The sequence below is a fragment of the Odontesthes bonariensis genome, chromosome 24 (assembly GCF_027942865.1).
Source record: "Odontesthes bonariensis isolate fOdoBon6 chromosome 24, fOdoBon6.hap1, whole genome shotgun sequence".
Taxonomy (NCBI): domain Eukaryota; kingdom Metazoa; phylum Chordata; class Actinopteri; order Atheriniformes; family Atherinopsidae; genus Odontesthes; species Odontesthes bonariensis.
Genome location: NC_134529.1, coordinates 31377201 through 31389011, shown reverse-complemented (window position 1 = coordinate 31389011; position 11811 = coordinate 31377201). Strand labels below are relative to the sequence as shown.

At 44.8% G+C, this 11811-nt stretch overlaps 2 protein-coding genes across 5 annotated transcripts in view; one reads left to right on the top strand and one right to left on the bottom strand.

Moving 5' to 3' along the window:
• The window catches only part of cep85l (centrosomal protein 85L), a 55963-nt gene extending 53903 nt beyond the window's left edge, over positions 1 to 2060 (bottom strand). For all 3 annotated transcript variants that reach the window (XM_075459113.1, XM_075459115.1, XM_075459114.1), the window contains exons 1-2: positions 1325 to 2060; positions 851 to 1012 (exon numbers count right to left, since the gene is read on the bottom strand). In XM_075459113.1, the coding sequence (XP_075315228.1) occupies positions 851 to 1012; positions 1325 to 1370 (208 nt within the window). In that variant the 5' untranslated portion in view covers positions 1371 to 2060. The remainder of the gene's footprint in view (positions 1 to 850; positions 1013 to 1324) is intronic.
• The window catches only part of mcm9 (minichromosome maintenance 9 homologous recombination repair factor), a 31941-nt gene continuing 21814 nt past the window's right edge, over positions 1685 to 11811 (top strand). Inside the window, exons 1-4 of one of the 2 annotated variants that reach the window (XM_075459112.1) lie at positions 1685 to 2235; positions 3501 to 3689; positions 7333 to 7495; positions 9516 to 9622. In XM_075459112.1, coding sequence (XP_075315227.1) covers positions 3525 to 3689; positions 7333 to 7495; positions 9516 to 9622 — 435 coding nt within the window. In that variant the 5' untranslated portion in view covers positions 1685 to 2235; positions 3501 to 3524. Of the gene's footprint in view, positions 2432 to 3500; positions 3690 to 7332; positions 7496 to 9515; positions 9623 to 11811 lie in introns of both variants that reach the window. The other variant, XM_075459111.1, reaches the window with a different exon arrangement.

Here is an 11811-nt window from a genome sequence, read left to right as displayed (position 1 = left end):
CTGTTTCACTGCTTACATGCTGGTTATCACCGCTGTCAGTCAGGTGGCATCTGAGATCAGTTAGCCAAAGAAAAAAATCGTTTTCACTGAAGGCTGAAAGGATGTGTTGGAAGGTGACATTCTCTGTCCATTACATAGTCCAGAATGAGAGTGATAGTTTGAGGCAACCGTACCTCATCTGACAGTCATCTTCAGGTAGCCTGTTCTGGGTGATTTTCCTTTCCCTTTCAGACCAGTCATTGACTTGCAGGTAGAAATGCTGTTCAACTCTTGGCCAGGTTGTGAGCTTTACCTTAAATACATATTTATGTAATTCAGCAGAACAAGGTGAGGGCTGCAGTGGTGAAGCACATTAACAGAACGTGGGCAGTTTAGATCCCGCTCAAATGCTCCAAATGACTTTTGAGATGATTTTGAAACAAAGGCTGGGTGTGACAGACATCTGCAAATGTTCGCCTATGAAACAAATTTGTCCTAAAAGTTATAGCCTTCACACCAGAGGTCTATGGAATGTTTAAATCTCTATTCAAATGTACATTGCTGAGTGGGTACAGATCTGGCAATCATGCTTTGTGCCATTTCTATATCCTTCATGGGTGTTGACACACTGACATTTCCCATGGGTTAGGGTTTCCTTTAAGTGGATGTGGTACCTGCACATTCTCCCGTGCTCTCTGATCTCTTTCAGGTCAAACACAAGGAAGCTGCTCAGTGGTGTACTGATCTGATATAAAGCTGATTTGGAAATGTGAAGGGTGTCACTGAATCTATACATTCCAGTACAGGTGGTAAACACTTTCTGGGTGAACCTTGAAATGAAGCAAACAGGCAGAATAACAGGACATCCTACCTTCCACACTGTCAGAGCAGTAAGTGCCAATCCCCGTGTCCCCGCTGTCAGACACGGTGCTGTGCCTCCGCCCATCACGGGTGCTGCTGATGGGACCAGGAGGGCTGCTGTGCCAGGCTGACTCATGTCCAGGGACCCATCCTGGGGAGCCACCACTGGGGCCTACAGACAAATCACAAGGCCAGCTGTTAGACTAAAAAAAAACAAGATGCCAGGTTACCCAGAGGCTGAGAATAAAGTTTATATGTGCTACTTTCTGTTGGTGTTGGGCCCAAGAGTGTCACTAAACTTTGTGAATAGGTCCAAAACACTTTATTTTAAAGGTCGTTGGTGTGATCAGTTGTGCCACATACCAGCCCTGTCCGTTACTTAGCCTGTGTGGCATCAGCAGGCAGGCGGCAGAGACTGGCTGCCCTTAGCCGCCGCGCTGCCGCCGCTCCGGGCCTTTAACACACCGACACCTCAGCCTCTCACCTGCTTTAGATTCACTGCCGTCCTCAAAGTCACTCTTGCGCCACATTCTGTTTGATCATGAGCTGTAGGAAAACCGCAGTCCGGTCGGAAGACAAAGGATGAGAACCGGGCTCAGCGAGGACTCTGGTTCTGGGGCAGGCATGGCGCTGTGCTACAGCAAACACCGCTCCAGAATGGAGCTTTCACACAGCCGCCTAATGCCCTCCGGTTTTAACATTCGTGGGGACGCTCAGAGATGAACCTCCTGCGTGCACGCAGTCAGCGAACTCCTCATCATCAGCGCCGCTCATTCCGCGCGGAGCATCACCGGATGTGTCAGCGTCGCGTTCCGGTCAGGACGCGGTTCTGTTCCGATCCCGTCGCCACTTCATGTTTGCGGGACTGTTCAAGCCGCTGTAAAATAATAGTAGCTAGTAGCAACCTAAGTGACCCACTGTTTCCCCTTGTTTTGCGTAGACTCTGAAAGCCAGAGGAGAATCTTGAAAGTGGCAGCAGCAGTGGGATCTGGGTGTAAGAAGTTAGGGAGGCATTAGAAAAGCGGAGAAAACCATGTTTAGCTAACCAGGCACCTCCTGCTTTGTCCACCGCCAACAGAAAACAACGTTACTGATGTTACAATCATGTCTTCCACCCTGATTCAGACTCCTGTCAGTGTGAGCCTGACAAAAAGTAGGATTTCTTCCCCTAAATCCTCCCACCAACCGTCCCTGTTCAACACTAAAGGAACCGAGGAAGTCCAGAAGATGGCAGTAGTTGAACTCTTAAGGCGCAGGATGCCGTAAAAACCAACGAAGAAGAAGGACTTCTGTCTGGCACCCTATGCTGGCACCGACCGGACGTAAATAAGTAGAAGTAGAAGAAGAAGAAGAAGAAGAGAAGAAAGCCCGCGAAACAGAAGTGACTGCATAGCGGTTAGTGATGTGAGACAGGGGCCGTTTGTCAGTTCCAGGTACTGTGATAGATGAGAGGGTGTGTTATGGCGGAGCCGGACACTGTCCAGCGGATAGGGTAAAGGCAGCTCACAGCTCCTCGGCTGCGGCCTATTGGACCTTCAAATCACACTTTTAATTAGAAGCACACACTGGGAACAAGACACCGAGCCTCCAGGTTTGTGTCTGCTTTACGATATATACTCACACACATATACATAGAAGAAGAAGTGTAGTTTATTTGGTCTCTTCTTGTAGATAAGTAAGCAGATAAGTAACACCTAAACAACAGAACATTATTAATATACTAATGTTTGATCATCTGTTATGATATATATTGAATTAAGAGATGAGAGGGTACTCTGATTTAACAGCTGCTAATTTCTGATTTGGCAACATGTGCATCATCACTTCTTCATCAGACCATCAGTCTGTTCTTGATTATAGGGAACTGCTTAGAGCTGAAACATTTATTTTCTTATGTTATGAAATAAGTCACATTTAATAAAATGTAAATTGGTGGTTAAATGAGAATAATGCACCAAGCTGATAATAATCCATACTGAGACAGTTAAATTAATATTTCCCCTACACATTTTTTCCATTTAGTTCGAATTTGTTCTTCAGTTTAATTTCTGATTAGGCCCCTGCCGTGGAATCCACTGATCCATATTTTATACTTCTGAATACAGATGGTTAAGCAGAAAACTGTTTTAGATTAGATTAGATTGTACTTTATTTATCCCACAACGGGGAAATTCACTTGTCATAGCAGCAACAACTGACATGAAACAAGAAATTAAAAAAATGATATATATATATATATATATATATTTATTTATTTTTTAAAGAGAAAAAGCAAGTACTAAAAAGTAAAGTGACCTAGTATAAATAATATTGCACATTGTGAAGTTGAAATGAATCAAATATAAATAATACGGATAAAGAAAAATCTCTATAGGATTATCATGGGAAAGGCAACAACATGATCAGTGTGTGCATGTGTTGAAAAGTCTGACAGCTGCCGGGATGAAAGACCTGCAGAAGCTCTCCTTCTTGCACCGTAGGTGTAACAGTCTGCTGCTGAAGGAGCTGTACAGGGACCCCACAGTGTCATGGAGGGGGTGAGAGGAGTTGTCCATGATGGATGTCAGCTTAGCTAACAATCCTCCTCTCACCCAGTTTTGAACTAAGTTGAACCAGAATAACTAATGTTTTTTCAAACCTGTTCATTCATTTGCTTGCAGGGTTTCAGATCACAACGCTTCATTATGTTGATCAGCCCAGAACAGAAGGCTCTAATTGGCCGAGTGTTTGAAACCTATCTGACGGAACATCATCACGATGACATTCTCCTGCTCATTGCAGATACAAATGAGGAGACGCATCACCCTGTCGTGGTTAATGCCATGACATTGTTTGAAGCCAATATGGAGGTAAAGTTATAGTAAAACTGTGTTTAGATCAAGTCAACTTGAGATTTGGATTTTGTTTTTGTTTTTTTTAAAGCAATACTATGTAACATTTCTATCTTAAAATAACAGCTAGAAACAAATTGTGGGGCTAGAATGAGTTTTAATATTACGATTGGCCTGTCTCCTATTCCCTTCGGGGGTCTGAGTTGGAAAAACTGCGCTATGTAACTTTGCTGGAGCGGCCCGGGAGCTGAGCGGAAGTACTTCGACTTGCTTTCTGGCACACCTACCGCAAAAACAAATAGACCCCTCTCACGCTCCCAGGTACATTTGATTACTCTTACCTTCTCGGTCGACATAGCTTGCCCCTTCTGACTCCTCGCCGGTTCGTCAACAAACGTGAAAGCGAAAGGGTGTTGTATTTACGACAGTGTAACCGTGCATTACCTCCAAGCCTGTAGGGGGAGCTCCATAATGGGCTTTTTGAGAAGTTACATTGTAGTGCTTTAACTAAAGCTGACATTATGGTTACTCTTTTCCATAGCGTAACTGCAATTTTTAAAATAATCAAACAGATTTATGTTCAGCTGCTTTCCTCTCGAGTCAATGCCTCGAAATGTGTGATTGTTAGTAATTATTATTATTGTTTATTTATTTTAATGTAAAAAGTTGTGTTATTACTTCTGTTTTTTCCTTTAACACACTTAACCCAATGTTAGTCAAATACTGTACTTTAGCCAGTCACACAGAGCTCTCCTGTGAGCATATTTCTTTCAATGAGTAGAAGTTTTGCACCAGGGATTTTATTCATCACAACAGACAGTATGACAGGAAGTATTTTTCCAATACCTCCCAAACCTAGGCCCACACACATTAACATTGATCCAGGAGACAGTTAATCCCTTCAGGTGCATTTCAACCAACAGGACCCAGAACTTAAATGGGCCATGGCTATGTTTCAAGAAGCTAAAAGCTTATTTCAGTTCAGTCCACTAAGGCTCCTCCACCTCCTCAGGCCTCAGGTACAATATGCTCAGGACACCTTACAGTTTGCCTATCGGGCAGAGATCGGTGGGGAGGATGCCATCCTCTATGTTCTCCACTGAGCCCACTCACATCTGGACAAGGGAAGTGGCACGGTCAGGATTCTCTTCTTGGATTTTTCAAGTGCCTTTAACACGATGCAGCCCCCTCTACACACTGTACACCTCAGACTTCTACCAGAAGTTATCACATCCAGAAGTTTGCGTGCAGTGGTTGGACAACAAGCTGGATTGGACCTAAAGCCTGATTTATGGTCATCTGAGACCCTCCTGGAAACGCTCTCCGTGCGTCGGCCAACATTCCTATCTATCCGTCGAGGCGACGGAGACTCGCGGAGACCGCAAGGGTTGTGATTGGTCGGCTAACAACATCATTTCCGGAATCACATTTCGGGTTTAGCTCCTTCCGCTCAATAAATTAACACAGTTGTAATTTGAGCGCACAACAACAGACCATGGTCCTCAGCCGGAAAAGGGTGGAATGCTCTCTCCGGGTCGGGAATGAGATCATTCCCCAAGTGGAGGAGTTCAAGTATCTCGGGGTCTTGTTCACAAGTGAGGGACGAATGGAGCAGGAGGTTGACAGACGGATCGGTGCGGCGTCTGCAGTGATGCGGGCTCTGCACCGGCCCGTCGTGGTGAAGAAGGAGCTGAGCCAGAAGGCGAAGCTCTCGATTTACCGGTCAGTCTATGTTCCTACCCTCACCTATGGTCACGAGCTGTGGGTAGTGACTGAAAGAACGAGATCGCGAATACAAGCGGCTGAAATGAGTTTCCTCCGCAGGGCAGGGCTCTCAAGTTTTCAAGTTTGCTTGGAGTGAGATTCGGGCGGGGCAGGGGCCGGGCCATGTGCGTGGGGGGATTTCTTTCGGGTTTTTTTTGGGGTGGGGGTCCCTTGCAGTATCCCATCGCCATAAACTAGCTACTTAAAGAACAAAGAAATTGTTTTATTTATACCAAAATCACAAATCTTCACTTTTACACTAAATTCTGCTATATTTTAAAATAAATTGTTTTAGGCATGCAAAGTCTTAACAAACAAAAAAACAGACAAATTAAATTAAGAAAAACAAACATAACCCCAAATGGGCCCCTTGAGCAGTCCCTCTCTGTGTGTGTTTGTTTATGAGTGTTGTTGTAAGTGTTTGTGGCAGATTTTGATGCTTGATGACTGATATTGGGGGCTCCCATTTAAAGCACTGTGGCTCAATGTCAGCCATTTTCACAGTCATGATGGATGACAGAGTTCCATTCAGAAACAAAGTGTTCCTGGTCTTGGTTTTATTGAGCCCCACCATGGAAAAAACCCTCTCTGCATCAGCATTTCAGTGTGGCAGAACTAATACCAGTTTGGCAATTGTAGATCGCCTTATTGGGAATCTGTTCATACCAGTCACCTTTGAAAAAAATTAACCAACTAATTACACTCCTACATATTTTTCATTTTTCATTAAGTTGCTCATGTCAAAGGGTGTGTGCTGAATATTTAGGTCTACTACTCCAACGAACACTTTAATCGGCAGGTATTGGTCTTTTACAAGGAGTAGGTAAACTATAGTAACTAATAAAAGATTCAAATAAATGAAGATATGACCTGCTGATGATCCTGACGGTTCTCTTCCACCTCCAGCTCGTCTACAACTTCTGCACGCATTCAGAGCATAATAGGCTATGTCCGCTGTGCATTCATGGGACGCGTGCTTGCAGCTGAAAGCTATTTCACACCCGGCAACAAGAAATTCTGTTTTCTGATTGGCTGAGAAATTCTATTTTGTGATTTGCCGATGGGTTGCTAAATCAAGACAGCTGTACCAGAGCTATAGTTCTGAGCTGTGCGAGCGCACAGTAACCTGCCATTGACTCGTTTATAATATCGGCCATTAGAATTTCTGTGCAACGAAGTTGATCATTTCTCAGCGTGAGAAATGGCATGTGTGGCGTGTGAGCGTGTGAACTTGTTGAAATGCGTGTGTCTCACGCTCATTGCGTGAGACTTGAGAGCCCTGCCGCAGGGTGTCTGGGCTCTCCCTTAGAGATAGGGTGAGAAGCTCGGACATCCGGGAGGGGCTCGGAGTAGAACCGCTGCTCCTCCGCATCGAGAGGAGTCAGATGAGGTGGCTCGGGCATCTGGTTAGGATGCCTCCTGGTCGCCTCCCTGGTGAGGTGTTCCGGGCCCGTCCCACTGGGAGGAGGCCCCGGGGAAGACCCAGGACACGTTGGAGAGACTATGTTTCTCGGCTGGCCTGGGAACGCCTCGGGGGTCCCCCCAGAAGAGCTGGAGGAAGTGGCCGGGGACAGGGACGTCTGGGTTTCTTTGCTCAAGCTGCTGCCCCCGCGACCCGATCCCCGGACCAACGGAAGATAATAGATGGATGGATGGATGGAACAACAAACCCCAAATACTAAACAAATACACACAAGCAGACTTAACGAAGGTCAACATATGCAACCACATGCTACTCATAGATCAGAGTAATGAAATGTTTCAATGCTTTGGATTGCTTCTATCAGTCATGACTCCTTTTAGTAGCAACACATATAGATGCGTATATGATGTTACTGATTAGGAATCACTGCACATTGCCAAAAAAGTATTCGCTATTTGTGCTGTCTTGTTACAGGTTGGGGACTTCTTCAACGCCTATCCAAATGATGTATTGGCTATTTTTGATGAAGTGTTACAAAAAAAAGCTATGGAGTTATCGGATGATGCTTCTTCCAAACATGAAGGAGAACAAAGGTCAAGACCGAGGATGAGGCAAATCCTTCATTCCCGCGTTACAGGTTAGACATCCAGCTTGAAGTCAGACTCTGCTCATAGTTTGTATTTTGAGGCATTTGTACTCTTAGACTTTCATGTCACATGAATTTATCTTCTATTCTTGTGTATCAGCCACACTTTGTGTTTGATAATCTATCCCTATTAGAGATAGACCGATATGTTTTTTTCAGGGCCGAAACCGATTATTAGCAGTCAAGGAGGCTGATAACCCATATTTGGAGCCGATATTCATTTGCAGTAAAGGTGAAAATATTGGCGTCAAAATTTTTGAATAATACAAACTCCCAACAAAATAAAAATAAAAAGGCCAATATCAAAATGCTAAAAATCACCACCAATAATCGCCCAGCTGATAATCAGTCATACCTAATCCCTATGGTTTTTACTTTAAGGCCAACTATAGAAATGATTGGTTTCCCAATTTCTTTTTTCAAGGGTATTTGTCCTCAAATAGGCTTGTTTGGTTAAAAATGACTGGTAGGATTTCTCAGGTATTAATCCTCTTGCGGGTTCCCATGTGAGAACTGTAGTCACCAGGGCCTCATGTTAGATGATAGGGAAGGGAACATGAACTTTTTAGAAATAATTTATTTTTAACTCTGGTCCCAAAGTAGAACCATAATGCAACAAAATCCTGAGATAAGTGCCCCCCATGAAATTGAGTCTGTGATCATTAGAATTGATTTGAGTTAATGAGTGGACTCGATAGGAGTAACGCTAGATATGAAAACTATCAATAAATGGTAAGCAGTTGGATGGATGGATGTTGCTGGATGTGCATGTGTTTGGTGAGATGTGATGTGGCAAAAACTGGCCTAAAAAAAGTCAATTCAAAAGTATAGGTTGGATGTAAGCATAACTTAGGCTACGTGCCCACGACAACGGTAACGACAGATAAACGCAGAACATTTCGACAGATGTGCCTATCTTGCACACGGCGACGGCGTTTTTAGGAGTTCAAAACGGAGAAAACACAAACGCCCTCCAGAGTGGAGATCTTGAAAACGATCCAACCTCTCGTCGCCGTAGGAACAGTTCAAAACGCAGAAGTGCGTTTTTTGCACATGTTAAGTGGGTAGTTCTCCATTAACGACTCACATATCTCACTATATTTATTTTGGACACTCTCCCAATCCACATTATCCACTGCCTTGCTGGCTTTGTAGTTCAGTGTCGTGTTCAGGAGCAACTGGACCTCATCATCTGTCCAAACAAAGTTTGAAGGCGTACTGTTGTTGCTGCCGCGCTTCGCCATTTTCTTCCAACTGACGCGGGTGAAGTAGCCACAAAACAGGCATTTCTCATATTTATTAATATATAACTCATATAACAATACCAAAGGTATTGTTGCTACTGCCACCTATGTCCGGGGCGTGCATACTACATCGGCAAACTGCGAGTTTTATACGTTTTCCCTGTTCCCATGGGTAGACAGATATCCACCCCAAGACGCTCGTGAGAACGCAGATAAATTGTGGAGGAAAAAAACGGACATCTGCGTTTATGCTTCAGAGCGTTGTCGTGGGCACGTAGCCTTACATTAACACTCAACTCAGCAAAAGAACAAACAAACCAATAGATATGATCACAATTCTCTGGCTCTGATACTGCTGGCCAAACAGATGGCTGCAGAGCAGGTTGTACTCTCAACCACAGTCTTATAAAAGATATGCAGTATCTTGATGCAGAAGTTCAAGCACCTAAGCTTCCCAACTACACTCTGCAATGCCCATTCTTGTAGACCACTTTAGTTAGCATATTTACATGACACTCAAAAAAAAAAAATAAATTTGACCAAATGCCTCTATCCAGGGCTGTTGAGAACTTTCTTAAATTGCATTTACAGTGACAGAGACAGGTTCCTGTGAGGCAGTAATGTCTCACGACTGTGCTGACATGTAACGTGGGTTGATCAGTTGATTAATATATACATATGCTCTCTATATATTTATCAAGTTGGCTATTATGCTAATGATGATTTATTAAAAAAAAAATGTTGTTTATTACAACACTTCTTCTCAGGGTTACCAGTGTGTCCAGAACTGACCAGGCATACTATTCCCAGGTCCAGAGATGTGGGACACTTTTTGTCTGTGACTGGTACTATCATACGTACCAGTGTTGCCAAGGTAACTACATATGACTTGAACTGGTTTCAGTCATAGATCCTACTCACAGCAGGCACATTTTGATTTGTCATGCATGAAAAGCAGAGATGGTATAAGGGATGATATAACTTTTTGTCCATAATCAGCGCCACCGATAATAAAAGGTAAAATAATACTTTAGAAATCTCCAAAGGGAAATTATGTTGTTGCAGTGTTTTTAGTGGATCAGGACATATTGATGGCAAATGGGCTACTGGAACAAGACATTTATGGACTAGAGTGGAGATCCGGAGGATACATCATCACCACCATCAGAGAAGGGGTACCAATCCCATTTAGAAAACCCCGATAACCTTAACACAAGGTTCAGCTGACCTGAGATGGAAGATCATGAATAACCTGGAAATTTGGAGCCAGCATGGCCCTTTGTCAAGGCTAAGAGGCAAATAGTCTGCTAGAAGATGTGAATGAAGTGCTACATACTATACCTACTGTGACCATCACAGAGACCAATAAGCTGATGTACACCACAGCTATAGTGACCTCCCCAAGTTCTCCCACACCACTCCCCTTCTCCACTCTCTACACTGGCTCCTGTAGCTGCAGCATCCAGTTTCAGACTCTAGTGCTAGCCTACAGGGCAGTGGAAGGAACAGCTCCTTCATACCTCCAGGCTATGGTCAAGCCCCTACACCCCCGCCCGACCACTTCGCTCTGCGGCCTCCAGGCGGCTGGCTGCCCCGTCACTCAGGGGTCCCTGCACACGATCAACACGGTCACGGCTTTTCTCTGTTCTGGCACCCCGATGGTGGAACGATCTCCCGACTGATGTCAGGACAGCTAAGTCGCTGCCCATCTTTGGCCGCAGGCTGCAAACCCATCTCTTCAGGAAACACTACCCTGATCCGCCCTCTGAGGACATCACCTGTTTTGTCCCAGCTTCCTACGCATTTATTTGTTTCCTAAATTGTCTTTGTTTTCTAAATTGTCTTTTTTCCCATTTGTCTCGGTACCTAACATACTGCACTTACTCTAGCACTAGTTTTGCTCTTAGCTGTTTGGTTTTGGAATGAAATGCACTTATGATTTCTTGTGGCCTGAAGTTCTTTTGCCTACTGATGTTGAACACACTTATTGTAAGTCATAATGTAATGACTGTAATGCAAGCTTTCCACAAGGTTTAGGAGTGTTTATGGGAGTTTCTGACCATTCTTCCAGAAGCTCATCTGTGAGGTCAGACACTGATGTTGGACAGAAGGCCTGGCTCACAGTCTCTGCTCTGATTCATCCCAAAGGTGTTCTGTCGGGTTGAGGTCAGGACTCTGTGCAGGCCAGTCAGGTTCTTCCACACCAAACTGGCTCCTCCATGTCTTTATGGAGCTTGCTTTGTGCACTGGTGCGCAGTCATGTAGGAACAGGAGGGGGCCATCCCCAAACTGTTTCCACAGAACTGGGAGCATGAAATGGTCCAACATCTCTTGGTATGCTGAAGCATTCAGAGTTCCTTTCACTGGAACTAAGGGGCCGAGCCCAGCTCCTGGAGAACAACCCCACACCATGATCCCCCCTGCACCGAACTTTACACTTGGCACAATGCAGTCAGACCAGTACCGTTCCCCTGGCAACCACCAAACCCAGACTCCTCCATCAGTCACAGATGGAGAAGCGTGATTGGTCACTCCAGAGAACACGTCTCCACTGCTGTAGAGTCCAGTGGCGGCGTGCTTTACACCGCTGCATCCGACGCTTTGCATTGCACTTGGTGATGTATGGCTTGGATGCAGTTGCCATGGAAACCCATTCCATGAAGCTCTCTACGCGCTGTTCTTGAGCTAATCTGAAGGCCACATGAAAGTTGGAGGTCTGTAGCGACTGAAGCCTGGTTTATAGTCGGTAACGCAAGACGCAACGCAAGCCCTTGCGCGGTTGCAAGCCCCCTCTTGCGTGCTTGTGTGTGTCACCTCAATTTTCTAAACTTCACGCAAGACGCAAGACCCGAGCAGAGCTATAGAGTAGCCACTCTGGACGCGAGCACAAGCCACTATCTACATCACATCCGGCGGCGTGTTCATCTTCCGGTTTCATCCCCTAATAAAAGACCGCTGTTTTCAAACGCCAAGGTAGAAAGCGAAGAAGAAGAAGAAGAAGCATGAATCCCATAGACATAATATACACATAATATATTATGTCTATGATGAATCCACTCGAAG